Source organism: Apodemus sylvaticus, chromosome 9 (assembly GCF_947179515.1).
Source record: "Apodemus sylvaticus chromosome 9, mApoSyl1.1, whole genome shotgun sequence".
Lineage (NCBI taxonomy): Eukaryota > Metazoa > Chordata > Mammalia > Rodentia > Muridae > Apodemus > Apodemus sylvaticus.
The window spans coordinates 65,205,629-65,232,618 of record NC_067480.1 but is presented as its reverse complement, the minus strand read 5'-3'; the positions used below and the strand labels follow the sequence as shown (position 1 = coordinate 65,232,618).

The following is a 26,990-nucleotide window of genomic DNA, read 5'->3' as shown; positions in this document are numbered from 1 at the left end:
AAAAACGGTTCCTTGGCCAATGTTGCTACTGCTTCTTTTGAATTGCTTCCTTTGAAGTTAGTTTCCTTGCGGGATGACCTCCTGGCCTTTGTGGAAGTGTGCATCGAAGTTCTGAGAAGGAGCTGTGCTGTACACGTGCCCTCTGATGCCTCTGGTACCCTCTCGAGGAATCTGCGTCTGCGTAACTGCTGCTGTCACTTCATTGGATGTTTTCAAATCCATGGCTCTCTGAGAATATGTCCTGAATGAATTGCACGTGCTTCACCCTTTTAACTTCATAATGCCCTTCCTTTCTTAGACAGACACACAGACACACAGACACCTCCCCCCCCCCCCCCCACACACACTTTCTCTGTAGCCCTGGCTAGCCTTGAACTCACAAAGATCTATCTGCTACCTGCCTTTGAGATTAAAGGTTTGTGTAACCACACCCAGCTACCACACCCAGCTTGCCTTTTCTATAACAAAATAAAACAAAATGAAGCTGCTTGTTTCTTGGAAGTGCCCCATCCACCAAGCACATTTAAGAGTCTCCAGTTCTCTCCCCATCTTCTTCACCACTTTTGTTCCCAGATTCACAGTGTTCTTGTTCTTTTGAGTTTACAGTGCTCCCTCCAGGTTGAATTTACCAGAAGACAACATATTTGAAGCAATCATATGGTAAAAATAACACGAAGCACCATCGTAGGCAGTTCCTGGATTCCCAGAATTCTCTATACTTGTGTCAGTTGGTGTGCTACACACGGCTGCGTGTTTGTGTGTGTGTTCGTGTTCGTGTTTCCCAATGAGCTCCCCATGCCCACCTCGCTCCACCCTCAGTTTTATTTACTGGAATTGCACGCATCTCAATAGAAACTCTTGGAGAATGGACAGCTTTATAGTTTCATGACTTATGGCTACAAACCTGATAAACCTCTCTGTTTATTTAGGTTTTTTTACAACCTTCCAGTGAAATTTAATATGTACTTTATGTGTGAAAGTCTTTCTCATCTTTTTTTTTTTCCAGACAGGGTTTCTCTGTGTAGCCCTGGCTGTCCTGGAACTCACTCTGTAGACCAGGCTGGCCTCGAACTCAGAAATCCGCCTGCTTCTGCCTCCCAAGTGCTGGGATTAAAGGCGTGCACCACCACCCCCCCCTCCCCCGCCCGGCTTGTTTGAATTTGTGATGGTGTGAGAGCAGTATGCCTTCAGTGGGAACTGTACTTTGGAGTTTGATTTTTCTCAGGCTAACAATATATATCTTGTTGCTCTGTCCAGATGCAGGGCAGGAGGATGGGAGACACAGCTCCCCTCAGCAAACATGGGCAGCAGGCTAGAGAACTCAAACCTGCAGTAGTCTGCAGGGTCCTGCATTGCTGTGTTGTGAGGTTTCCGAGGCAGGGTAGGGTAAATGCAGTTTCAGCTCAGGGTATTTAAACTTCTGATGGGTTTGGGGGACTAAGGTCCATCATGAGTTGAACATCTACTGGTGCTACCTTTCCACTGACTGCTTCTGTGGGGCATCCAGGGAAGTAGCTGTCTTTGCTTAGAGGTCAGGTCTGCTCCCAAGAGCAGGGCGGGTAGAGGGGGCAGAATGATCTGTATTCCCCTGAGGTCCTTGCACCCTGTTCACCTGGCAGTGCAGCTGTTTGGTCAAGGCTTTGCACTTGGGGCAACTCCATCTGAGCTTTAGTCAGCATAAGTGAGACACAGTGTGGTGTGCTGGTGCAGGGCTCAGATAAGCATTGGCTTTGGATGTTAGCTTTTGTGTTGAGTGTTGCTAGCCTTGTCTGTGCTTTGCTATTGAGTCTGTGTCTACCTGTTTCCTTACCTGAAAAATGTGACTAATAACAGACTTTCTGTGGCTGTAGTAGGGATTGTGTGAGGAATATGGGTGTGCACATTTGGTGCCAGCCCAAAGCAAGAACTCTGTTAGTTCCTATTTAGTCTTTTTGAGAATGGATTCCCAAGGCCACTCCTCCTCTCTGGGATATTCAGATCTGTTCTAATCCAAGCCATGTGTATAATTTATGACTAACAGAGACTTTGACAGGTATGTAAGAAGAAAAATGGCACAGGAAGAAATGTTAGGACAGTAGAACAACAATGCTTGTATTGTTACCCCTCTTACTGGTTTTCCCCTGACCACTGATAATATAACTACTGAACAAAAGGAGAGGCCAAGCCAGCCCTTGCTCAGATGCTGCATGGGGAAGGAGAGCAAAAGGATTGATTGACAGCCTGGAACTGGCAGCTTCACTGGTAGAGAGCTTTCCTGGTATATTGAAGACTTGCAGACATGTGATGGTGTGTTAAACTGCGTTCAAACAGCCTCAACAGAAGCCCCCCAATGTTAGCAGATGGGATGTGTGCATTGGGAGCCCCTCTTTGAGAGCTGCTTCTGGTGTTATTTTCTCTCTGTGTTTCCTGAAGGACTCCCAGTCACCCCCAGCTCCCTTGCTCCCTGCTGTTCCGTCTTCCCTTGGATGCTGCTCCTTTTAATCCCTTTTGTTTGCTGTCATGCGGGTCTGGTGTGCACACTTGATTTCTTACTACCTGGTAAAAGACTTCTCACATCCTAAATCAAGTGGCCTTTTATCTAGGCACACCTAGAGTCAGCAAGAGAAGTTATGATCCGAGCCAAGGTTCCAAAAACTCGCAGAGCCATCCTTGCGGGGTTGAATTCTGAAAGGGGTGGTCAAGGGCATGCAGGGCATGCCTTTTTCTCTTTGCCTATTTCCTTGGGGTTTGTCTGCATTGCCACCATTGTGTATGTATCAGAAAATTTGGACTTTTCCATACTAGTACACTAGAATTCTGGAAAATTACCCAACGCATTTTCACAAGGAAACCATGCCAATCTGATAAGTTTCCTCAAAACCGCATTGCTTTTAATTTCTCTCGTGGAGACTCTACCAAGCCTCCCAGCCTTCCTTGTGTTTCTTTCTCCCTCTCTGTAATTGTGCACGGAGAAATGGTCTTTCCTGAGAAGTTTATCTGCAGGAATTGATAGTTAAGTAGTTTGAGAGTAATCCCACTGGGCTGCAGGGTACCTGGGGAGCAGTTGCGATGCCTGGCGTCAGGGCAGAGTGGCTTACTTGAGGTAGGCATTTAAATAAACAGAAGTATGATGCTTGGTGGGTGTTACAGAGCCACATGGAGCTGATTTGATTCTGTAGCATTGAGTTCAAGCCGGGCATGGCAAGGCTGAGGCCTGAATTGAAGAAACCCAGCAGCAACCCAGTGGATTTGCCCTTAACGCTGGGTCTGTCTTGGCAATTAGAAAACAAAACCCAGGCGTAGGGAGGGTGTTGGAGGCAAGTTGTACAGTTCTGCGGCCCCTCGGGTGACCTGTTTGGTATCCGATGGCCCTGGAGTGTAGCTCCTCACTAGGTTCCTGTTGCACAGTCTGTGGCCAGTGGTTCCCTGGTTCACCTTTGCTTCCTGTGGGATCTGTTCCCCCTTAACCACTGTTTTTAGCCCCGGCTTGTGTCTGGCTAGGTTTTTTTGTTTTTGTTTTTCTCTTTCTGGAGCTGTCAGCAGCCTTGGTTGGTGCTTCAGCTTTGTATTTGTACATTGTTTTTATGTACAGTTGGGTAGAGTTGGGTTTCTAGAGAGAATCAGTTTTGAATGTCTTGCACTGACTACTTAAAAGAATAGTTGGGTGTAGGGCAAATTAATTTTTTGTGAGAATTTGTACTGAGAGTGTAGCAGATGTAGCAGGGAAATGGAATGGTTGAAGGGATTTAGGGACTTAGGACTACTCTAGTAAACTTCCAACTTGTCCCCAAACCATTCACAGAATATCGGATTATTAGAATGCTTTTGGATATTTTATATTAGAGAATAGTTTTAAAGAACATTTCACATAGAGTTTGGAACGTAGAGTTTTTTTTTTTTTTTTTTTAAAAGATACTTATCAAAGATTGTGACAGCACACACAAGCCAGACAAAATCTGGGCCCAGAGAAAGGGATATGAATACAAAGCCCCGCCCCTAACCAACCCTCCCTCACTCCCCCCAACCAAGCCACCATTTACAATTGGTACCTACTGGGAAAGGGAAACCAGTTATCTCCACACTCCCAGTCAGGCCATGAGTAGTTGGCTAACACAAAAATGACTAATTGACCAACTTTCTTTCAAGTGGCTTTTTTTTTTCTGATTTTTTTTTTCTCTTTAAAGTTTGTTTTGTTTTTTATTTTCTGGTTTGATTTTGCTTTTTGAGAGAGAAAGAACATGAAGGTAGATGAGAGGTGGGTAGGGATGATTTGGGATTAATAGAGTGCTAGAGTATTTATCTACCATCAGGAGACCCTATGTTTTATTTCCATCTCTACATAAATGTAGGTGTGGTGGTTTATCACGACTATATGCCCAGCACTTAGGAGGTAGAGTGAGGACCAGGGGTTCAGAGTCCTCATTGAACCTGATCTTGAATTTGTTTTTTCTAAATCATACTCCCTTAAAATGAAAACTATAGTCATTTCTAAATAAAACTTTCTAACCTTGTATGTTTATATTTAGAAATATAATTGTAAACATAGAAGACATTTTCTGTGTTGCTGCCTAGTTTTAAAATGTTATATTGAGTTGTCACTTACCTGAGCATGTTCATACAGTGAGATGCTTTAATACATGTAACACTGTGTATTATATGTAATGACCGTGTCTTTTACCTCAAACACCAATCATTTCTTTGTGGTGGGAATGCTGGACAGTTATTCAAATACATTTCATGGCAGCATAGTATTCCATTGGGTGCTATAGTTCCTTTGGCACAGTCCTTTATTTTCGGATTATGTTGGTTTGCTGTCATAAATGATACCATGGGCTACTTTCTTCTCTCTCTAGTTCTCTCTTTCCCTATTCCCTTCTCCCCTATATCTCCAAGTCTTTATGGCTGGCCTTCCCTTCTCCTTTTCCTCCTCCTCCTCTTCCTCCTCCTCCTCTTCCTCCTCCCCCTCTTCCTCCCCCCACCTCCATCTCTTTCCCTCCCTCCCTTTCTCTCTCTGCCTTCCTCTGTCTCTACTCCCTCCTCAACTCCCTTCCTCATGCCCTAGATAAACTCTATTCCATACTATAATAAATAAGTAAGTAAGTAAATAATACCGTGGGTGACATTTTGGTAATGATAACTTCTCTCAGATTTTGGAGATTCTTCTACCAATAGAGACCAAGACTGAGGGGACTACAAAGGTTTTCATGAAGATTGCCATCATTGGTTGGGTGGTGCAGATGGATAGGAGGGGCAGGGGGAGTTGGAAGGAACATAGTGAAACACTGTGTGATGTTAGCACAGACAGGGCTGCGGGAGGGGTTCACCTTGGTTTGCTTAGTTTATTCAGGCAGTGAGGAAGTGTTTTTTTGTTTGTTTGTTTTTTTGTTTTTTGGATTTGGTTTTTTTTCCGAGACAGGGTTTCTCTGTATAGCCCTGGCTATCCTGAAACTCACTCTGTAGACCAGGTTGGCTTTGAACTCAGAAATCCACCTGCCTCTGCCTCCCAGAGTGCTGGGATTATAGCCATGCGCCACCACCACCCGGCTAGTGAGGAAGTTTTAACACACTGTTGAATTGCCAGGCTGGAGCTTGTGCAGTAGTCAGGGCCTGGGATCCAGGAAAAGGTATCATGGTGTCTAGGTATGCTTCAAGCTGTAGATGTATTTAGGATTAAGCCTTGGATACCTGACTAGAGCTCGAATGGGAAGAGGAGGTGGAGGACAGGGCTCTGGAGAGCACTGCTTTGTGAGTAGAGGAAGGAGGAGCTTCTAAGACAAGTGGGCCACAGAGGCTTGGTGACACGGGGGTGGGGTGGGTCACAGAGACACAGTGACAAACTGAGATAGTTTTAAGGCTTGTGCAGAGAGACAGAGACAAGTTTCTAGGAATGTCAGTGCCTGTCCTAGGTAGACTGTTAGAAACCGTAGGCATGGGTGAAGAGACAGACAGTTGCTAGAAGGGACTGTAGGATGTTGTATCATTTTGCTAAGGATTCTATAACCAAATGTCACAGAGCAGCTTAAATAGACCCATTCCCTCATAATCTGGAGGCTAGAAGTTGAAGACCAAAATGTCAGTAGGCTTCCCAAAGATCTCTTCTAACGCCTTTTGGGTAGCTTACAGGTGACTGCCTTGTTTCCATTAGGTCATCCCTTGTTCTGTCTTATCTGTCACCTCTACTTTCTCAACACAACATTTTATTCTATGTGTATGGATGTTTGTTTGCATGTCTGTGTACCATCTGTGGGCCTGGTGCCAGAAGAGGGCTTTGGATCCTCTGGACGGGAGTTTCAAATGGTTGTGAGCCACTCTCTATGTGCTGGGAATCAAACCCAGGTCTTCTAGAAGAACAGGCAGTGCTCTTAGCTGCTGAGACATCTCTCCAATGTCTTGTGCCTTTTGCAAATGTCTATTCTAGTCTTTTCCTTTACCTTCAAAGATCCTCTCTCCAAAGACCATCACATTTTGTGGTACTGGCACTGAGGGCTTCATCATGTGAACCTTGAGGAGGGGCTACTAAGACAAGTAGGGCTGGTAGGAATGGTGGTCAGCTTGCATGGACTGTGAACCCAGGGCCCACCTGCCTCTCCCCTTACCTGGATCTCCACCCCGCTGGCCATCTGGATCTCTCTGGATCTCTCTGGATCTCTCTGGATCTCTCTGGTAGCTCTGTTCTTGCTTGACTCTTTTCTGGTTCTGTAGCTTTGCACCTTGACCCTTTTCATGAATTCAACTTCAGCTGTCTTGTCTCCTACTCTTCTTAAGTCACAACTCCACCTCTTGTGGCAAAATGCTCAGTATCCCAGTCACAAAATTTACATCAGTTGAACTGTGGTAAGTTGTATTTAATGGTAGTAGCATGGAGCGATCATGGGACCTTGAGCTTTTGGCTTTTCTTACCGAGTCCCTCAGTTTGTGGTTTAAAGGAGTAGCACAATGGGAATATCACTTTAGGTCAAGGTCCAGGAAAATGTACACTTGAGCTTGCCTTATGTTTCACAAATTAATTTTTTTCCTTCAGAGTTTGAGTTTGGTTTTGAGTTCCTTTTCTTTTCAGGAGCCTACTTTAGTTAAAATTAGACTGAGTGGGTTGCAATCCCAATAGAGTCTGGGGGCAGAATTATTTCAGTGAGTGTGTTATAACTGACATACATTCTCTCTCCTCTCTCTCTCTCTCTCACTTTCTCTCTGTATATGTGTGTGTATATGTGTATGTATACACATATATGTGCAATACACACAGATACACATAGACACACAAACATACATATACAGATACACTTGAAGGTCCCTTTGAGATAGTTTTAAGGTTTGTGCAGAGAGACAGAGGTAAGTTTCTAGGAACTTCAGTACCTGTACAAGGTAGACTGTTAGAAACTGTAGGTGTGGGTTTCTAACAGTCTACCTTGTGTGTAACACATACAGACACACAGAGACACACATATAGACACACACAGACACACATACATCAGACACATACACAGACACACACACATTCAAACACATACACACACATGCAGACACACACAGACACATGTACACAGACATACACATTCAGACACATAGACACATGAATACAGGCACACATACAGACACATATACAGACACACATACAGACACATGCACATAGACACACATAAATACACACATTCACATACATGGCATAGAGGATTAAAGCTATGTAGATATTAAGATCCTGTTTGATGCTGACCAGGACACACAGACATTGCATATTAACAAAGGAAACAGGGTTGATTTAAGTGTAGACCATAAACATTTATTTGTTTGGAGTTTTAATGTATATGTGTTCACCTAGAAATGTGGGATCTCTGATGTATGTGTCTTAGACTGTTTCTCAGTACTGTAACACAATACCTGAGGCTAGGTAATTTATTTAAAAGTTCTTTGTCAGCTCACCCTGGAGATCCAAGGGCACACATCAGCATTGCTGACTTTATGGTAGAAGACGGAAGGCATTTGGGCCCACATGGGGGAAGAACTGGATGAGTGGTCCCGCTGCGTAGTAACCCACCCTTTACAGGACTGAGCCGGTCTTTGGAGAAGCACATCGATCCCTTTTAATCACCTCATCATCTTCCAACAGCCCACCACTTCTCAACATCGATATATTGGACAATGAAAACTTTTGAATGAATTTTTAGTGGAGTACACCATATTCGAACTGTAACAATGGGTGTAGGTGGTTTTCTTCACCCGGTAGTTTATTGAAGTGCATTAATGTTATTTCTACAGGAAAGGTCTTAGCTTTTTAAAAACTCACTCGTCCTTATGTCATCTGAATTGAGTCCTTCCCTCCCTGTACCTCCCAGGATAAGGAATTGAACCTGGGGCCCTTACACAGGGTAGGCACATGCTCTTCTATAGAGCTAAGGATCATGCTATTTTCAAGACATTGAGTAGCAGATCTGTAAGTGTGGAGCAGTCATAAATGGATCTACTATTTGGCTGCTTAGAACAGGGATGTCCACATTTTTCCGAAGTCCTTTATAATCTTTGCTAGAGTGAAATTCTCTTTGAGGGCAATGTTTATCTCTGCTGGCGATTTTAAAAATTTTGAAGTTTGAAACTCAAATTTATTTTTCAATAGCAGTGTATGTGTTGATTCTTTGAATCTTGGAGCACAGCTATGGCATGACATGTGATCTCATGCTCCTGACTCTGTGCTCTGCTATGGATTTGAAATGTTATTTTTGTGCCTTGGTGACTTGAGCACTTGTGACTATACATTTGGAACTGAGCAGATACATCCGGATATAGTTTTGAAAGGCCACTTCTACTTTTAGCTGGATAGCATGCTGACACTCTATTCTTTAATTGTCCAGGCATGGTGGCACAACCTATAATCCCAGTTCTTGGGAGGTTGAGGTCTACAGGCCAAGTGGAGCCACAGGAGACACTGTCTGGGAGGGGGGTGGAGGTAGGGGGTGGAGGGGTGGGAGTTGGGGAGGGGAGCTCAGGAAGTAGACCAAGGAGGGAGAGAGTAAGGCCTTCTGGTTTGGCCAAGCTTGCTCCCTCTCACTGGTAAGTTTCCCAGATTCTAATTGTCTAATTTCTTCTGTGCATTTTCTATCTCATCTCGTTTGACTCACTCCAGTTCTTATTCCCAAGCTGCTAGGTTGGAGCCCCAGCTGGAGTCCCTGCTGCTAGATTGCGCTTTGCCTTTTTGCCGCCTTAGTTAGAGCCTGTTTCCCTCTTGACTTGCCTGCTTTTATGTAGTGTGTAATCCAAACAGCTACACCAAGCAGCCCTTGCTCTGTTAGTTAGTATTTGTCACAACTAACCCAGATGACGAGTTAAACATTCTTTTTGCCATCTAGGCTGTTGTTTAAATCCGAAATGTTTTCCCAAAGCCCATGTGTTAACCACTTGTTTGCCAGCCTGAGGCACTCTTGGGAGTTTTTTGGCTGCCTTGAGGTGAACATGAACGTCTACCATGAAGCACTACTCTAATCCTAAAGCCCGAGGGCTAAGTGAACGTGGACCAAATCCTCTTACACTACCAGCCCAAATAAATCTTTTCTTCTTTTAAGTTGATTACCTCAGGCATTTTGTTACAGTAACAGAAGGATGACTAACCCAGCTTCTGCATCTGTTCAGAGGTGCTTAGGCGACTCTCCATCCCCTGTATGTAGCATTTCCTCAGACTGAGACCATGGTGATGATTGTCATTGGTTACACTGTAGTGTGGGCACAGTAGATGAGGCTCTGTCATAGTCCTCTCAGCTCTCTTCTGCTCCCAGCATTCTGACAGGTATAAGTTCTTTAGGTAGACTCCCAGCCTAGCCTCAGGATCCCTTGATTTTCTGCTGCATTGCTCACTAGGGCTGTACATAGCTGTCCCCTGTTGCCATTTTGTGTAGTGGCTCTTTGTTAATCATCTTTTATGCTTAGCGCTTTAAAGGGTCTTTCTTTGTGTTCACATCCATGCCATCTTTTGTCATACAGTTTTGTCCTAAGCTGTCTTTCTCTGATCTGCCTGCCAACTGTTCTACTGCTAATTGCAAATGTAAATCTAGTCCCCTTATTCCTCACCGTGAGGTGAAGAGGTTGTGTGGTGTGCACACTGTTGATTACAATTGTCCCAGCTTGATTGCAAATGCCTGGGAAGCGGTGGATACCTGATCGCTCTTCTGTTGTGCTCTGAGAGGGGCAGGTGCTGCTCAGCAGTGGTGCTCCACAGTAGACAGTCAGCGGTGCTCCACAGCAGATGACAGTCCACTGTAGCTCATCACACAGGTTGGCCCCAGGTGGACGCTCTGGCCACCTCTGCCAGCCTGGTGTTGGCCTACTTTTCTCTTCTTATCTGTGTGCAAACTATTTGTTGTACTTAGTGCGTTCTTGCTGTTGCAAGGAGTGTTTCTCTCCCTTTTGTATGAACCGAGAATGCTAAAGTGCTGGTGAAATCTGTGGAAAAAACAATGGAGGAGAAAAGTTGGTAAGCGGCTTAGTGTCTACCTGGGGGACCTCATACTTACTTCAGTTCAAAATGACTCTGGTTTTTCTCAACATCTCTCTAACCACGTATTATGAAACATGTAGAGGGTAGAACTGTAAATTTAGGGTTTTAGCCTTTTAATTTCCTAGTTCACAATCTCATGTATTTTGAAAATGCTTTTGACCAAGTATCCATAGAGGAAGTGACCTTTTCCCCCCATCTATGTTTGATGGTGCAGTTTGTTTTATGCCCCCTGGGGACACTGGTTGGATGGCTCTTTGCAGGGGCAAGCTGATGACGTTGGATTTTTTGTATAAAGTAACAGGTGCTTTGTTCAGTGAGAAGAGTGTACATGTGGCCCTTTTGCGTGTGAATGAAGACATTCAGGGGGAAGTCCTGTTCGAGTTTGCCTCGAGTTGGTTGGAAGTTTAAGTGGAACTGTCATTTACATTTAGTTCACATTTGTAAGTGGACTTGTAAACATAGGCTGTAGGAAACAGATTTTGCATCATTTAAAAAATTATTATGGCGTGCTTTAAAGACTGATTTGTTGTCTCTCAGTTCTTCATAAATAGTGCAGAGTGCAGTCAGTAAGAATGGTGTTAGCTTTGATTCTTAAATACACTGTTACTTCTAACATTAAAAGGAAAAGTGACCCAGAAATTGATACAGAAAATGCTTCCGAATTCTAATGTGGTTGTTGATATTAATCAACTTTATGTGAAGCAACACGCTGTAGCAAGTTAGCAATTTTTACAAATTCTTTTCAAATTACAGAGTAGCTTTGCCTTCTGAATTTATATTATCGGGGTCTTTGGGGGGAACATCTTAGCTATTTTTGTTTGATCGCTTCTCAACTAATAAACATTCATGAGATCCTAATGTAAATGTATAAATATCTCTCCCTTTGTTTACATAGTTTATTAGACTTTATTTTAGTAGCTAACTGCTCAGGGAGTTTCTGAATTTCTTTTCTAAGAACTTTTCTTAGCCACAACTACAGAGCCATTACTGAAGCAGCAGTTTCAAAGAATGTACTTTTGCTAATAGGTAGACTTACTAATTTATAATTTTGCTCTCATAACTAAGTTCTTTCATAACCAGTGGATTCTTTTAAAGGTAACTGATGATTGTGTGGATAGCTGCAAACACAAGAATCCGAGTTGCCTGGGGAGTCGCATGCTGGACCATCCTGTTTATTTTATGCATATCTTTCTGTGGTGTCTGTAGTTAGACTTTTAATACATGTTTTTCATGATGAGACCAAAACAGACAGCTGCTTTCCTTTGCTTCTGAGAAAATGGCATTGAGATTTTTGTGGACTGGCATTTGCTGACTTTTTGTTTTTTTAGGACATTCTTTAGAATTCCACCAAATGAAGGAAATCAGCCTTTCTAGAATTAATCATGTCAGCAATCATGGAAACCGGGACAGGAGGGTATAGGAGCAAACTTGTACAGACTGTGTTATGGACTTTTGTGGAGAAACTGAGGTTTGGATAAGTAGCATTGTGCCTGAGCTGTCATGGGCACACTGAACTGGGTGAGGAGCTTGGTTCTTCTGGGTTTGAATGGTCTGACAAAGTTGTAATGGGGCAACTGTCTTAAGGATGTAGCTTAGTGGTAGACCACTGTTCTGGCATTCGGTGGTCCAGACTTTGAATGGATACGTGGTGTAAGTGGAGGGAGAGGACTTTGGTGGGATTTTTATCCTGTGGAACTAAACGAGTTTAGTAAGTGGATTCTTTTGGAAGGGCAGTTGGTTTTCCCGATGGCTGTACTCAGTTTAATAAGTATTTGGTGCTCTTGGCACCTGTGGATCCGACGGGGCCAATGAGAGCTGTCAGCTTGCCAGTTATATCTGAGCAGTTTTACACTCACGCTGGGGTTCCCGTGTTCGCCAATCTAAACATTTGACTCCTTGGAATCTTTTTTATCCGCCTTGAGGTAATGGATTGAGAAGTCTGAGGGTTATAATTAGCACATTCCCTTGTACAGCTGAGTTTGTGTTTCTGGATAGAACAGCGGTTTATGGTGTTTGGCTACCTTGTCCCGCAGGGAGCGTAGCCCTTCAGACATTAGCTCATTGATTCTTGTAACGTTGCTCCATGTGAGTTGTGTAGCATGATTACAGGTTCCCCCTTAACACTAGTGTTCTGCATCTCCTGGGCTTGTGGAAGGCAAGGGATGCTTCTGTGGGAGGTGGGGAAACAAAGGAGGGAGGGCAGGATGTGGCTTTTTGGTGAGCCTTGATGAGATGTCCCTTCCTGATGTTCCTGACGCGACCTAGTGGACCCGATTCTGGGGAGTGACAGAAGGGACATGGTGCCATCCGTGCTTTCTCCTGGGGAATGTGTGTTAGGTACATTGCTAATGTCACAAAGTCGCAAGGGCTGCTTAAAAATGGAAGCATCTATGTTGGCTCACAGTTGAAATGTGCAATCTGTCACAGAGAAGTCATGACACACGGTGAGGGAGGTGGACACACTGTACCCACAGTCAGGAAGCAAAGAGTAAGGGGTGCTGGGGCTCAGCTAAGTCCTAAACCCCAACTCGCAAATGGTGCCAAACACCTATAGGGTGTGTTTTTCCATCTGATAAAACCAAACCAGAAACTCCCGCTCTGACATGTACAGAGGTTCATCTCTAGGTTATTCTAGATCCTATTTGTTGCAGAGAGACTAACCAAGATTAAAGGTGGGACTCCAGGAGAGTGGAGGTCTTTTGCAGATGAGGTGACTATATTAGTAACTGGACATTCTTGGGGAAAGCCAGGTGGAAGAGCATGTGTGCTCTTAAGGTCAAAAGAAGACAGCTGTTTCTGTTGCATCCGTTCTCTGCCGGTCTGTGTACACCTCACTCTCATCCTGAGCCTGGGAATCAGAAATTGGAATTCCAGAGGTGAATTCCCTTGGATTCCAGTCTGAGTCTATGATTGCCAAGCTTGAGATGGCTATACAGACTATACCAGTGTGGATCTGGGGTCCTTCCTTGTACCGGGTACATCTAACCCTCAGCCTGTGGGCCAGCTGTGGCCCAGGGTAGCTATGAATACGACCCAACACAAAATTGTAAGCTCACTAAAGTACTAATTTTTTTTCACAGTTTCTTTCAGTAATATCATTTTACTGTTTCGCAGCATGACCTTTGTAGATGACATTGCATTACAGTATCTATAGGTCATATGCCAGGTAAACTATTTCTGCATGACTTGGGTAATGTACAGTAAGACAGACGTCCTACCTCTGGGTTGCTATGAAGAGCTTGGCAATTTAGGACTGAGATCAAAGGGTGTGTGCATAAATATAGCAAATGCTCCTTAGCATGGCTTGTCATTCCTGACTGTCACAGAGGAGCAACCCTCTAGGAGCCAGTGTTTTTCTGTTGGGAGGGAGGTTTTGCCGGGGATGTGCTGCCTGATTCACTGTCTGTCATTCTCTTCCATTAGGAGATGTGGTGGGTAGTAAATCTAAAACCTTCACTCTTCCGGCACCTCAAGAATCCTTCTAATTAGTCTAGATGATATGTTAATCGCATTTGCTTTCCACAGCTGGAAACAGCCTCCCCATCTCCCAAGGCTCCGTGTCTTTATGAACTTCACGGTCTAGATGCTGTTTTCCAGTCCCCACGGCCTGCCTGGGACCGAGCGAGTGGACGTTGGCTCCTAGGTGGCTCCTGTCAATGAAGCCGGTTTGCATGCTCAGGTGGAAGCCAACCTTGACCTTGGTCAGTGGTGATTCTGTCCATTCCTGGTTTTGTGGAGACACCTTCTGGGGTGCTAACCCTGAGAGAACCATAATGTCACAGTCGTACTCTCACACAGGGCTGTTAGGAGATGGACTTACATTTGTAGTTATCTGTTTACTCTCAGCCCTTGTTCATCGCTATTTGGTCTTCACTGCCTGGTCCCTAGCCTAGAACTCTAATGAAAGCCCTCTGAGAAGCAATTCAGTAGTCTTAGCAGAAGGCCTTAGAAAAAGGCTGACAGTGGGCCCCCCTCCCGTGCATTGGCTTTACCAATGAAATAAAAGGCTGGAAAGTCAGCTAACTATAATTTGTGACATAAATACAGGAGACAGACACTACACATATAAATTTCTCTTAGCAAGCATGTTGGTAGGAGTGAAAACTAGCATAGGCTGAGCCTTGTCAGCCCTCTTTCTCACATGTGTTTGTGTGGTCCACTAAACCCAGCTCGTCAGAGAACTACATGTGCCAGGGCCTGTCTACCCCCAGAGTGCCAGCCTGCCTTTCTCAGGGGAGGAGCAGGGACACACACTCACTTGGTATTATTGGTGTGTCACAGTGCTTGAGATGCTGTGACATACACTGTAGACAGAGTTGGCTTAAGCAATGGACATTTGGTGCTTATAGCTCTGGAAGCTGGGAAGCTCAAGATTTGGTTTCTGCCAAGTTTCCTCTTGTTGGCTTGCAGACACATTGGTGTCTCCTCACGTTTATGTCTTTTATAAAGACAAAATCTCCCTACGGCTTTCCCAGTGGCCTCTAAAGCTGTTAAAGGCCATACCTCTAGTACTACAGAACCGGAAAATAGAGTTTCAGGTGGGAGAACACGCGCATTCAGTCTGTAACAGCTGGCTTGCTCGGAGTGCGCTACCTGGGATCAGTGACTTCTCACACCAGGTTAAATCAGGCCAGGATCCCAGCTGAACCTCCTGAGGCTCAGAACCGGAACTACCCCTGGCACCTGAAGCTTTTCTTCCTGCCCCATGTGTTCTGTCTCCAGGTGTCATTCTTTCCTTCAGAAGGATAGCCTCTTCCAGGCTTCCCCTAAATGAAACTTGTTCTCAGCATCTCCACAAATCTCTGCTTCAGTGCTTGCAGCCTCTTGACCGTGGTCTGTGTATGCTGGTCCCAGGCCCGTGGGCGCTGGCATTGTCCCAGCCAGTGCTGCGCTGCCCAGGTATCTGTGGTCTCGTTGAAGATGCTGCTGCTGGAGACCATTGCGTTGGCATGCTAGGTATTCTGTGGGATTTGTCCTAGAGTGGAGGACCTTCAAGAGAGGAGATTAAGGAGGAAGGCAAAAGAGTTGTGAGGGCATGGGCTCTCTGCCAAGAAATCTGTTTCTTTTTGAAGTAAAATATACATAAATGACATTTATGAGTTTAATTTTTTTTATAAGAATTCTACTAAATTAAGGATTTAGGCCAAAGTAAGCGTCTTGGTTTGAGTTTTTTTTATTTCTTACTCATCTGCATTTTCTATTTTTTCTTTTTTTTTCTATAGTGGGTGCACGCTTCTCTTAGTCACCAGAGGTCATTTGAAATGTCAAAAGTGGCCTGTTTGGGTTGGAAGGTCACTCAGTGAGCAGAAGCATTCGCCCGCTGATTCTAATGATCTGAGTTCCATTCCTGACCCACGTGGTCAAACGAGAGCGCAGACTCCCACAGTTGACCTCTGACCTCTCCGTGTGTGTGCCCTGGCATGCTCATGTGCACACTAAATAAATGTAATAGAAAAACTTTAAAATGGGGTGTTCTTTTGCTGCTCCTGCTAAACATTGACTTCTGGGAGTGGTGTGGGGGAAGGGGAGATACTGTGATTGCTCCTGTGTCCCTAACCGTTCATACAGTGCCGGTATCTCGTCAGGAGTTGTTCTGGACATGTTGCTCTAACTGAATAAAATGGACATTTAATCCACCCTCCTCCATCCCCCCCCCAGATGATTTTTGGTTCCATTTTAAAAGGATGAGGAAGGAAATTCCAGTTCTCAGTATTTGGCTCCTGTTAGGTTCTGAGCCTCGAGGTAGGGCTTTTGGCCTCTCTCTCGCCTTTGTTTGTTTGGGGGATTTGATGAGAGTTATTTTGTTCATGACATTTCATCATACTGGCCCAGTTTTCTAACTTACATGTGTTTCACATGTCATTAATGGCTTCATTTGGAGCGGCATGCTTGATTTTATTTCCTGTCCTATTGTTGGTATTGATTTTTGGAGAACTCAAGTGGCTCGAAGTTTTTATCTTTCTTCTGCCTCCTAATTGTGACAAATTTATACAGCGGTAGCTGTGAGAATGCTCACTGCTGTGTAAATCAGACGTTAGTAGTTTGCATAGTTTGCCTCTGTGTCTGCTGTTTGTATTTTATTGAATACCTGCCGTACATGTGGTGGTGCCACAGACTTTGGGGAAATACCAAGGAATAAGACACGCTCTTACACTGAAGAGCTGAAATGTCCAGCAAGCAGGGCCACTGTACCTGGAGGCTCATGAGTGGAACCAGCCAGTTAAAGACATTGGCACTGCTAGGAAGCACTCCTGTAGCTGGGGCATGCTTCTAAAGATGCTACAATAGCATCAATAAAGTTGCTACAATACAATTCTAAAATTCTATGGTGTTTTAAATGTCCTCTTTTGGTTAGCAAGCAGAAGATAACTTTTCAGTGTTTTCCTATGTTGTTTTTGGCTTTGCTGTAGAGGCTGTTTCAGATTTAAAATACTGTGACTTAATATTCTTGTTACTCATTGAGATGTCAGCTCTGATTTGTTCGTGCCCTTTCAAATGCAGAAGTGTTTCCACTTAAAGTGTTCATTGTTGCTGGCCTGTGGTATTCTGAGAACTTCGATTCATTGTGGGGGTAATAAGATATCTTTTATTCCTCTGTATCCTCTTTTTTTTTTGTTAACTGTTAAAACTATTGATTATTAAGTTGGAATAGCTTTCCGTATTATTGTTTTAATACTGAACGGTGGAGTGCTCACATATTCCCATGTTCTTTTGTCCTCATCTGTGTCTGTGGCTGACAGCCAGAGGGATGGCTGTCCTGTATCTGCAATATTCATAGTTACCGTGGTCGGTAGCTTGTCATGTAAGGTGAGTGATGGGGTAGACTAGTTAATTGAACTGCTAGGTTACAGTGGTCCTAAGATGCTTTAGGATATTTTATCCTACGTTCTCTTTCTGATTTTGAAGACAGTTTGAAATGATGCTTTCAATATTTGTTACTGTGTTTTGTGCTATAGAGGCTTCCAGGAAACAAGCTGGTGACATGGCAATAAGCAGCAGTCATTTTAGAAGTATGTGAGAGCAGGCAGGGGAGACAGCAGCCGCCTCATACACATGGACAGTGGCTGTAAAGAGCTCACGTAGCCATGGGCTCATCTGGCATTGGTTAACTAGTGGGCTGGTGGCTGGCTCAATTACCCTGCGATTCAGGGGCCTTGCTTCCTGTGGCCCCTCAGAAGGTCCCCCAGTCATTGAGTTTTTTAGATGGCCTCATGTTAGGGAGGAAGGTTAGATTTCATAAAACAATAAAAGGTAACAGCGACTTGGTACTGTGCGTTAGGTACTAAGGGTTATGTTAGCTACAGATTTGGTTTGAACGATAGACAGATTGAGAGTTGCAGAGAGGTCACAGATTAACAAGGATGCAGTGGGCAGGAAGCAAGGACAGGCTAGAGCTGAGCAGCAGGAGCTGTGCTGCTGAAGGGGCTGCGTGGTCTTCACGTTGCTGGGTGTGGTGATGAGTATAGTCCTGGCCCTGACGTCTGTTGTCTGCACTTCCAGGAGGGTTAGGTGGATGTGCACAAGCTGTGCTCTCCCCTCCTGCTTATGCTAGGATTGGGAGAATGTAGATCTGTCAGAAACTGGCATTAACTCCCTGCAACAAAGTCATTGTAGCTGGGAACACCTTAAATAGTAGATCAGGCACAAGAAGGAGTAGGGCGGAGTGGCCAACAGTGCCTGCAACACCCACATCTACCATGGAGATCAGCTGACCTCACGCAGACACTTTATTTATTTTGGATCAGGTTTGTTTGTTGTTTGAAATAGGGTCTTGCTATGTAGTCAGTCTACAAATTGTCCTGCCCTAACCTTGTTAGAGCAGGAGATGCCCGACTTCACACACACCTTTCCTATCATACTTATATGCAGGAAAAGAAAATGCTCCAGACAAAATGATCAATCTCATAGCTAAAAATGTGGTGACCCACTGTTCTCTGAGAACAGGTCTCTTTTGTCATTTGACTTAATAGCCTCCTCTGAGGGAAGCACTTGGGAGGAGACTTTGTGAGGCTTCCATACTTAAGCAGTCCTTGTGAGTTAGACATCTTGAGGGCTGGTTGTTGGTAAGGGTCAAGCAATCATATCTCACTATCAGCCAGAATTTTGCACTATCATTCCTTAAAGGTGGAACTGTTATAAAGGTTGACTTGTTTCCTTGCACTAGTAATGCACACTGAAAATATCACCAAGCCTCAGGAAACTAACCTGAGAATTTGCCTCTTGGCCTTCCTTCCTTCCCTGTAGAGAGCTGTCAGTCTTGGTTGATGGTTGCTTGAGGGTTATTAAGGCCTGGAAGGAGCCAGAGTGTGGTGTAACGCCTGGATTCTTCCTCTTTGTAGTGGGAGGGCTTATCCCTTCCTCAGGCACTGGAAGCCAAACAGGCTTTGGCTAGGCTACTGGAGGCACAGTGACCCTTCTGAGGAGAAAATTCGCCCCTTGTTGGCCTTTCAGACAGGCCCTTTTCATGAACACATGACTCTGGTATTCTGAATTTCCTGTATTCAGATCCTCTAATGTTACAGGTATGAGGTCAGAGTCCCACAGGCATGGCTCCTCTGGCGGTTCCAGTAATAGCTGTCAAATCTTGATGTGCCGTTCCTGAGTCCGCCACATCATACCCCATGCCTTAGTGAGGTTGAGCCTTTGCTTCTGACATTCCACTTGCTGGCACCAGTTTCTTTGGTCAGTGTATGATGCCTTCTGGTGCAAATGATTAAGAGAGCTAAGGGGGCTCACATCATGGAAACCTTGAGGAATTAGGTGTCAGGGACCTTAAGCACAATTTGATCCAGAGATTTATGATGTCACTAGAATTCCTTCACGAATGATTTTCAGTAATTTTCCTGCCTTGTCTTCTCTGTGTGCTGTTTTCCTCTGGGACTAGCCTGTTTGGTGTGAGCAGGGGTGGTGAAGCCATCCCAAGTGTCCAATCTGCAAGCCTGCCCATCAGAGGTGGGCGGAGCTGCGATGCATCAGATTCAGAGTCAACCTTGACTCAGATATAGCGACTATGGCTATATCTGGGCTAGCGTGTTGGTTGATTTAATGTTTATATGATATGTGTGTGTGTTAATACTTGGAGTTCAAGGTATAGCGATATAGACTCCATTGAGAGCTTTTGGGAACTAAATGCACTCATGTGCGCGCGCACACACACACCCACACACCACACTCCTTTTGTTTGATATTCACACACATATTTGTATATTACATAGTGCCCTACATACATCACCATTTTCCTATATAAAAACGCGGGACTTCTTTTGATGTTTTAAGGAAACATTGTGTTAGCAAACACTTCTGAAATTTGTTTTCATGGCTAATCACAACTCTGTCAGAGAAGAAAAAAAAATCATTTTTTCTTGGTAGAGCAAATATGCCAGATATTTTTTTATTAAGATTTCAAAGTGAACTCAACTTATGCTAGAGGTAATGGCTCTAATATACCTTAGGCAGAATGTGGACGCAGTTCATTTTTAGGAATTTGTAGGTATGGAAGTGTTCCAAGCACATTTCCTGTGTTCTCTTTTTGCCTCTAATGATGGGAACCATCATGATGTCATGCCCCCAGAACCTCATGCCAAAAAGACAAACTCGTCTTATGAATTTCATATTGGCTTTTCAGTTTGGTTTATTTTATTGGTATATTTTGCAAAAATTGTATTTTCCGTTTTTATCAGTTTTCCGAATTGATTTGTACCTGCGTCAATTATGAAGTAAGGATAAAAGCTGGCTGACTGTAAACTTCCTTGAAACTTGCGGTTGTGGAGCTGGTGAGGCAGGCATAGTTCCTGCGACAGGCTGGCTGCCGAGAATTAATTACCGTTACCTGCAGCAGCAGGTGTTGTCGTTTCGGCTGCTTCTATAAATAGACTATATTCAGAAATCCACCCAGGGCAGAGTTCCCAGTCAGCCACTTCGCTCCTTTAAGTTTCTGGTTTGAGGTGGTTATTTTGCACCCCTTTTCAAGCTGACTTCCCCCTTAATCCCTGAGCCCTCTTCCCTCACCTGCCAAATTAGGTGAAATGCGTTTACAGACCCAGAGTGGTTTTGGCACTGTACGAGTCTGAGAACTTGAAATTTGATTTAAATGTTAATTTCTTGTGACAGAGTTGGGCTCTCCCAGTCCTTCAGTGGAGTATCCTGGCTGCTGCTCAATCCCTGGCAATGCCAGGCACCTCCCAGCTGCCCCTGCTCCCTTCTGAAGTACAGCCTGACCTCCCTCAGTGCAGGAGCCGGTCCTTGTTCTGTGGTTGTTGGGTTTTAGTGGTGCCTGTGACTAGTTATTCCAGGCGTGGTTGCATATAAATCCTATATTAGTAAATAAATAAATAAAATAAAAAGATCTTTTCTCTTGAGTATTAAATCCTTTCTTGATTCAAACATATTGGAGAAAGTCTCGATTCTTTCATAGTTCCCTTTTTTGGCTTTCCAAGGCCTTTTTGTTTGTTGCTTTGTCTTGCTTTGTTTTCTTAAAATAGAGTCAGAAATAACAACATGTTTGTGGATATATATTGATTGCTAGTAATTAATAACAATGAATTAGTTACTAGGTCTTCCTGTTTCTCTTTATAATGTCAAGAAGATGGCTTTTCTCTTGCCTCTAAGGGACTTCTTGGCTATTTACACCAGAAGATGAGGATTTACTTAAATTGCTAAGATTTAAGCAAGCAGACCTTCCTATGGTCTAGCGTGAAGTGGGCACTCCATATGGAAAGAATCAAGTGGACTTTGTACTTAGGTTTGCATACATAGATTTATTATAATATTCACAAATATTGTGGGTATTGGTACCTTGATGACAATTTCAGCTTGACTTCTGCCCTGGAGACACTTTTTTGGAATGGGACAGTAAGTGCATCTGATAATGGAAAAGCTAACAAAACGTGCATTACCTAAGAGACACGCTACACCCTTTTCTTGGTTAAGACATTTGAAGGGACTTTGGTCCCCTTGACAACACAGAGGTTGGGAGCTCTGTTAGTTTAGCATTCCTCTGTGGGCTGTGGGTAGCATCCTACATACGAGGTGCAGAATGCCACTGTTACAGGGCGCCTTTGTTTCCAAATGGCTAGCCTTTCCCACTGAACCAAAGTAAAGGTAGTATTTGGATCTAGTCATTGTGGGGTAAGTCTTTTTTTTTTTTTTTTTTTTTTTTTTTCTGTAAGGTTGGCAAGTCAACGAAAATTGAGAATACAGTGATTACTCAGATCGCATTGGCTAGGCAGCCTCTGTTTACCAGTAGGTTATGCTCTTTGTAAGTTAGTTTTCAGTACCTGGGATGAAACTTCTTCCATAGCTACAGTATCCAAATAACCATGGGATTCTTTTTGTTTGTTTTGGAGACAGGGTTTGACTCTGTAGCTCTGGCTGTGCGGGAATTCACTATGTGGCCCACACTGGTCCCAAACTCACAGAGATAAGCTTGTCTCTGCCTCCTGAGTCCAGCATTCAAAGGCATGTGCCGCCATGCCGGGCATGCTACAGGATTCTTAATACCACATACAAAGCATTTATAAGTAAGTGTCATGTTTTCGTCTCACTTTTTTTTTTTTTTTTTGGAGACAGGGTTTCTCTGTATAGCCCTGGCTGTCCTAGAACTCACTCTGTAGACCAGGCTGGCCTTGAACTCAGAAATCCGCCTGCCTCTGCCTCCCAGAGTGCTGGGATTACAGGCGTGCGCCACCACCGCCCGGCCTTCTTCTCACTTTAAAAAAAACCAAAAAAGCAAACATTTATTTGCTTTTGATCGTGTGCTACCGTGTAGTGTGCAGATCAGATGACAACTGCTGAGTACCTCCTTTCTCCTTAGGTCCTGGGAATTGAACTCAAATTGTCAGGCTTGGTGGCAAATACCTTTGCCCACTGAGGCATCTTACTGGCTCAATTTCCCCATACAAATTTTAAAATCAATATGTTTTTGGGTGGGGATGTGCCTGTCATTGTATGTGTGCATGGGAGTCAGATGAGAAATTGCAGGAGTTGGTTCTTTCCCTCCATCTTGTGGATTCTGGGCATTGAACTCAGGTCAGCAGGCTTGGTGGCCAGTCCTTTACCCACTCAGCCATCTCACTAGCCCAGGTCGCCATATTAATATGGAGTTAATTATATCTCTAGTGGAGTGATCGTGAAGATTAAGTTCATTATTGAACGCACAGTTCTTTGGAATGGTGAGCAGTAAGTGTTACTGCATCATTTAAAAACGCAGTTTCTTGGGGGAAATGCACTGTAAATTAATCTTGGGAAGCTGAGGCTTATCCTCTTAGAGGAAGCTGGCTCACATAAGGCCCAGTCTGATGTCGCTATGCAAGGCCTGGTGGCAAAGGTGGTTTTGGAAAGAGATTGTTCTGGAGTGTGCCAGTTTTGGTTGGGGATAGAGATGGCACAGGGCAACATTGACTTTTGGTGTCCAGTTGGCATTTTCTGTAGCTGGACTCTGGGACGATGGATGGGTCACAGGTTTGTTTTGGCAGCAGGTTTGCATCCTGGCAACTTCAGCCATTGGGATTGCTGGGCAGGTGGAGGTCATTTCTCCGGTCATATGAAGAACTCATCTGAGTGTTGCTCATAGAACTGACTTCTTCTTTTTCTTTCTTCCAGCTGGAAACCATGGCCAAAATGGAGGTGAAATCCTCACTCCTGGACAATATGATTGGGGTTGGAGATATGGTTCTTTTAGAGCCTCTCAATGAGGAGACGTTCATCGACAACCTGAAGAAGCGCTTTGATCACAACGAGATATATGTGAGTACGTGGAGGCTTTTCTGCCCCACGCTTGCTTTCTTTGCTCTTTGATCCGGAGCGTCCAGGCAGCTTGGAGTGTTTACTAGATTGGTGTAGGCACTGCGCTGATAAGTCCAGTGAGTATTTCCCAATGAGTTTAAACACCAACTGTACGCAAGATGTACGCACATGAGTTGAGGTCACACAAACACAAATGTGGTGTTTCAGTTCCTCTCTCTGAGGACATCAGTTCAGAGTGTTGAGATCCATTGCCATCTTGGACACCTTCAGAGGATTAGAACACTAATCACTCAGAAGCTGTTCACCAAAGCAGGGCAGTGAGCTATCAGAAAAGACTGGAACCTTCCTGATATTTGTCCATAGAGGGACTGCAGTAGATTGCTACATTAGTGTATGTTTCCTGAAGACCAGAATCATTATGGTTTCTGTTAGTGTAATGGTGTGCATGAGAAGTCAGAATGTAAATACATCCACTAGTAGACAAATGTGTGCTTTCACGATGCCTGAAAAGGGGCTTCACGGTGATACTGTGTTAAGCTCTCCAAATATCTTTAAAAAATATGAGCTAAAAAATAGATTTATCTTTGGCCCTTGCGTGTGTGCACGTAAAGGTGTGGTGTGAATTCAACCAATGAAATGGGGTATTGATTTTCAGTGCTAGGGAGGGTCTTAGAAGCAAACAGAATCAGTTGGACAGAGGTAGTGTGAATAGATTTTTGCCTTGCTTCTGAGCTTTCCTTCTTTAAAAAATGTGCTTCTGTCCATCAGAATGAGCTGCATTAATGGGATGGGCAGCATTTTTATTTATTGTTGTGGGGAGGAACTATAAATAAATAGAAGGAGAGACCTAAAGGTGAGAAATAGCAAGGCTTTGACTTTCATAGAACAAACTAAAATTTATATGAAAAATTATAAGCTTTATTTATTTATTTTTTTTTAGTCACATAAATCTTTCTGTTCTATGTAGTCAACTCTCTTCGTCCCTTAGGACTTCTGTGATAAATACTATCTTGTAGGTGACACAAGTTTATTTCTTGTCATCTAGAAAGGCCAGAAGAAAAGGACTAGCAGGTTCTGAGAGGAGGGCCTACTTCCTGGCTGATGGCTACAGATGCTGCTGTGTCCTCCCAGGAGGAAAGTGGAAGCCCAGTAGGGCTCATAGCATTAGCCACATTCTTGTGGATTCAGCACAACGACCTGTTCACCTCCCAGAGACGACTCCCCCTCCAAACCACAGAAGCACTTAAACCACAGCACCCAGGGCAGTTCTCACTAATTAAATTTTTTTTTTTTTTTTGTAAAATAAGTCATCATCTGGAAGTTTCACAGTAAAGGTAGCCTTGTGACTCCTGCTTTTAGGATATCTCTTTGATAACTGAATGCTAAACTGGGAATAGTAACAGTTCAAAGTTTCCTTAAGATGGTGATCCAAGTGGAGAGGGCGTTGAACGCTACTGTGAAGCAAGGGGATGGCCTTGTTTGACTTGGTGTCACCTCCCCTCTCTCCGTGTAGCAGGATTGCCTTCAGGTGGGAAAGCCTGGCCATTCTGCAGCTTTAATTGAAAGTTTGGTCTGATATCAAATGAAAGATGGTCTGATATCAAATGAAAGATGGCCTTTAAACATTGGTCTCTGAGACTCAGACAGGAGGAATCAATTATATCCTAACTAATGGTGCCGATCATTTTTCGTTTTGGCTCTAAGCAGCACAGTTCACTTTCAGATGAATTGAAAATAGGAGAGAAGGGCATTCTGTGCATTTGAATACCTGATTTGTTGTGGCCACCAAAAATAAAACAGTCTCCCTCGTAACAAAATGGGTCTAGCAGACAAAATGTCTGGGTTTCAGCTCTACATAATTTTATTTTCTAAATTATTTCTGGAATGCCCTTTCTGGCTGTATGACAGAAGTGGGAAATTGACTTTAGCTTGTAGATATTGACATCAGTCATTTTCCATGATACTTGATAGCTGCTCCTCTGTGAGCTGTGTGCTCCCCCTTCTGTGCCTTTAAAGGCATCTTGTGGGATGACAATGTTGTCTCTCTTTCCAGTGGTAAAAGGCAGGTTCTAGAGTAAAGCAGATAGTGTGGACCTGCTCCCTCAGGTGCTCCCTAAGGCGGGAGAACATTTATGAGTGTGTCTGACTAGGCTGCACTGATGCCCACGTAGAGCTTCTTAACTGAGTACAGTGTAGAGAGTAACTCCTCCATCTCTATTTTATAAGCCAAGCATATATTGTTTTTGCAATAAAAAAAATGCAAGAACTGAGTGTTAGATATGGTCTTCGTTCTTTCCAGCCTCAAATGCCATGCACACTACTGTAGAAAACCTATTTCTGGCTCTTATTTTGATAATATTCTTGCTTTTTCTTTTCTTCATGGATTGCTGTAAAATTGTTTGGCCTGGAGCTTTAGCCTAAGTTAAAAATGTCTGTATCATCATCATCATCACCACCATCATAGTATTTGTGTGTGTGTGTGTGTGTGTGTGTGTGTGTATGTGTGTGTTTTCTAATTCTCCCTCAGAACAGAAGATGCTGTGGAAATCTGTTGTGCCCACAAATAGCTTTGCTCTGTTCCTCAGGCAACCTGGGATGAGCCATCCTGTCAGGACATTAACTTTGTACTGACAATGCCACCAGTGACCGGAAAGTTGGCCTAGACTTGTAAGCTCTTGTGTGATCACAGCGCAAGCAATTTCCTGTGTGATCCAGCCATAGATTGGGGGAGCTCTATTTTCTATCCTGCTGTCCATCTCCATTTCAGCCCCCCCCAAAAGATAACGGGGCGTGTCTGTTCTGGCAGAGCTGTCTTGAGAGGTGCTTTGCTCTGGATGTCATTTCTCCAGCATAGTCACAGACCCTCAGAGTCCTGAGTCTTCAGCCAGCTGACTCTGGAGTGTGAGAGGGATGGATACCCAGGCAAATACAGGTCAGCAACTAGGGAGAATGAAAAACAGGTGGATGCCGAGAAAGCACTGATGTCACAGAATGGCCACGCTGATGTTGCTGCCTTGTAGAAGGTGTGCTCCGCGGGAGGGGTTTGTCGTTAGGCTGCCTGTGCACCCAGAGTCATGCTTCCCAGACTTTTTTGCTGTGAACTTCTGATGCCAGAAAAGAGTAAATAGATTTTTCAGGGGATCTGGAGCAGAATAAGTCTAATGATACAGCGAGGTTTCTCCAGCACCTCGCATCCAAGATAATGCAAAAACTTTATGTATTGTTCCATAGCAAGTGGGTTTATTTTGATGTAACTCTGAGTAAAATGCAACCCCAAGGATATCTCCTGAAGGGGGTTGACACATTGATTAAATAGTAGCATGCTGGTTCACGTCTGTGGGCCCCGGAGCATCAGTTCAGCTGTCATTGCAAGCCAAGGCTTTGGGCTTGTTTGGTGGGAGATAGGGGAAGGTCAAGTGGTGGGAGATAGAGGGAACAATTGCACCGGCCGGTTAGAAGCACGCAGGGTCAGAGGCTGTGCTGTTATTTCTCGCTCTTGGCAGAGTGTACTTCAAGCTGGGACCAGCTGCAGGTCATGCCTTTAGTCTCAGAGGCTCAGCGTGGGGTCAGTGGCTGGGAAACGGTGGTTGTGATATTCCCAAGCTCTGCTGTCCTAAGTTCTTTCTCCCTTTGTCAGCCCTTCCGGCCCTGCCACCCCCACCCTCACCCCCAGGCAAGCTTGCAGCTGGGGCAGGTCTCTTGTGGGCTTTGTCGTGATGGAGGAAGAGGCAGACCTGAGGTCGGATGTTCTGTTTTTAGGGTGGACTGGTCAGGACTGCGGTTCTGT

General features: G+C 44.2%; 1 protein-coding gene across 3 annotated transcripts in view; it reads left to right on the top strand.

The window, feature by feature from the left end:
- Window positions 1–26,990, top strand: part of Myo1b (myosin IB) — a 164,097-nt gene that overhangs the window by 8,865 nt on the left and 128,242 nt on the right. For all 3 annotated transcript variants that reach the window (XM_052192679.1, XM_052192681.1, XM_052192680.1), the window contains exon 2: window positions 23,060–23,203. In XM_052192679.1, coding sequence (XP_052048639.1) covers window positions 23,069–23,203 — 135 coding nt within the window. In that variant the 5' untranslated portion in view covers window positions 23,060–23,068. The remainder of the gene's footprint in view (window positions 1–23,059; window positions 23,204–26,990) is intronic.